Source organism: Glycine max, chromosome 4, assembly GCF_000004515.6.
Source record: "Glycine max cultivar Williams 82 chromosome 4, Glycine_max_v4.0, whole genome shotgun sequence".
NCBI lineage: Eukaryota > Viridiplantae > Streptophyta > Magnoliopsida > Fabales > Fabaceae > Glycine > Glycine max.
This window is the reverse complement of record NC_016091.4, coordinates 9883838-9886094: the sequence shown is the minus strand read 5'-3', so window position 1 is coordinate 9886094 and position 2257 is coordinate 9883838. Positions and strand designations below refer to the sequence as shown.

At 38.8% G+C, this 2257-nt stretch overlaps 1 protein-coding gene across 1 annotated transcript; it reads left to right on the top strand.

Annotated features, from left to right (window-relative positions):
* Positions 1–455: 455 nt before the first annotated feature.
* LOC100305566 (putative pollen Ole e 1 allergen and extensin family protein) lies at positions 456–1974 on the top strand. Its single transcript, NM_001250260.3, has 2 exons — positions 456–717; positions 1408–1974. Exons 1-2 carry the CDS (start codon positions 561–563, stop codon positions 1737–1739), a joined length of 489 nt encoding a protein of 162 aa, NP_001237189.2. The 5' UTR covers positions 456–560; the 3' UTR covers positions 1740–1974.
* Positions 1975–2257: the final 283 nt, after the last annotated feature.

Here is a 2257-nt window from a genome sequence, read left to right as displayed (position 1 = left end):
AAATTAAAGATTCCAAAATTTAGAATAGAAAAAACTTGCCAACTGCCATAATTGACTTCCATGGACTTTGATTAAGGCTACTCAACTCTCCCAAAAGTGAAAATTAGAGAGAAGGCAAAATTTTCGGCGCGTGACGCGGGGTTAATAGATACACATACACTTTCATGTTGCGAACCGAACAGCTTGTGTTCACTAGCAGAGTCACATGCGATCACCGACAACGCCAGCTGCAAACATTATTGTACAATTCACTTACACTGCCACAATTCTTTTCCTCTATGCTCCTTTCTCTTTACACCCTTCCACGTAACCCCATCAGGCCCGAGAATCCTTTATCATAATGACGTGGCATGTTTTTGTTGCGAGACCACCTTCCTCTACGGTGCACTCCAACGCAGCTGAACACTTACCACGCGCTTTGCTTTTGTTTTCTTTATGCATTTCTCTAGCTTCCCCACACACTCAAACCACCCCTTTTATTGAAATCCTGAGCTTCCATTGTGCTCACTCATCTCTTACAACGAAACCCTCTTCATCTTGTTCTATCTGTGACGAGCATCATGGCCTCAAGAGCAGTGTTATTGTTGGCTATGTGTGTGCTTCCGGCGATGGTTGTGGCCATTCGCCCAGCAAAGAACCCTTTTTGCGTGAAGGGTCGTGTCTACTGTGACCCTTGCCGTGCTGGTTTTGAGACCTCAGCTACCACCTACATTGCTGGTAATTGCTAACCCTTTTCTTTATATTTTTTAAAAAAATACTAGTGTTTATGTTATACGGTACCAAGTCTCAGATCTGTTTCATAAAGTGAATATCTGTTGTTTCAATGTAATCTTTGAGCTTTTCGTTCATATTGCTTTTGTTTTCTTACTTAAATTTCATTCCTTTACACTTAAGAACATTTAGTTTCGGGAAATGCAGTAGTTCATTTCGAATTTTACTGCTGGGGTGTCAGATCTGACTGTATAAGTGGCTGTAAATTAGCTTATGCAGTTTGTAGGATCTAGTAACCAAGTCCTAGAATATATTTTAGCAAAAATCTATGTCAGTTAGTGGTTTGTTACTGTTGTCATGCTAAATTTTTGCACTCGATGATAGTAGCTACTTGTTAATTTATTCATTGGTATTGCAAAATTGTTTTTCCGTCGTTGGTTTTAGTTAAAATTGATTTGAAGTAAAGTTATTTATATTTGGATCTTTTTATTCTGGAAGCAACTTAGAAATAAAATTAGAGTCAAAATTAATTTTAGATCTAACATCATTTCTTTGGCATGAGACTAAACATGTGAACATATATTTAAAATTACATATTAGAAGGTAATTTTGAATGATTTAATGTGAATGGAAACATTACCTTAGTAGTTGTTGCTAGTTTGTAACACGTATTGTTTGATTAATGATTGTTTGCAGGTGCTGAGATTATGTTGCAATGCAAGAGCAGGGTTAGCAACGAGGTTGTGTACACGAAGAAGGGGTACACCGACTCAACCGGAGCATACACAATGTACGTGGATGAGGATCACGCAGATCAGATCTGCAGTGCCAAGCTTGTAAGCAGCCCTCACCCTCAATGCAAGGAAGTCACCCCAGGCCGCGACGAAGCCGTCGTGATTCTCACCCGCTACAACGGCATTGCCTCCGACGATAGGTTCGCCAATGCCATGGGCTTCATGTCTCAGGAGGTTGCTTCTGGCTGTGCTGAGATCCTCAGGCAATACCAGGAGTTCGACAATGAGAATTAATTACGTAATTAATTTCAGTATATTATTAATCTACTTCCTAATGTCTCTTGATGTGGAGTGTTATCTCGACATTTTCATATTATCATGTTATATATGTTGATGGAACGACCCTGCTTAATTTTATAATTACATCAAGATCTGTCCTGGACTTGAGGATGGTAGCAGTCTATTTTGTGTCGTTATAATAAACTATTCTTTTATAGCTGCATTCATTGAAGGGTTTTGTTTTTCGTCAAGAACAAGGATGATGATTTCTAGGAAGCTAAGGTCACTGCTCTTGGTTTGGTTTGTTTCCATTAAGATTATACTAGGGCTTGATTGTGAAATACATCAATCATTTTTTTGTTTTCTTTTAGGCTATTGATGGTTAAGTTTTTTGACCGTTGGTGGCTTTTAAAGGTTCCTACATTTTCTTTGGTAGTATTTGAGTCACAAATCACTTTGATACAACAGTTCAACTGTGTGGTTGCGGTTCGGGTTGGTTTTGAACGATACCGATTTTAATTGGGCTCGGTTTG

Excerpts from the sequence above, each read along its gene's own strand:
- LOC100305566 (NM_001250260.3), top strand. The coding sequence starts at position 561 with ATGGCCTCAAGAGCAGTGTTATTGTTGGCTATGTGTGTGCTTCCGGCG. Across the intron at positions 718-1,407 it reads AGCTACCACCTACATTGCTG|GTGCTGAGATTATGTTGCAA; the intron begins GTAATTGCTAAC and ends GATTGTTTGCAG.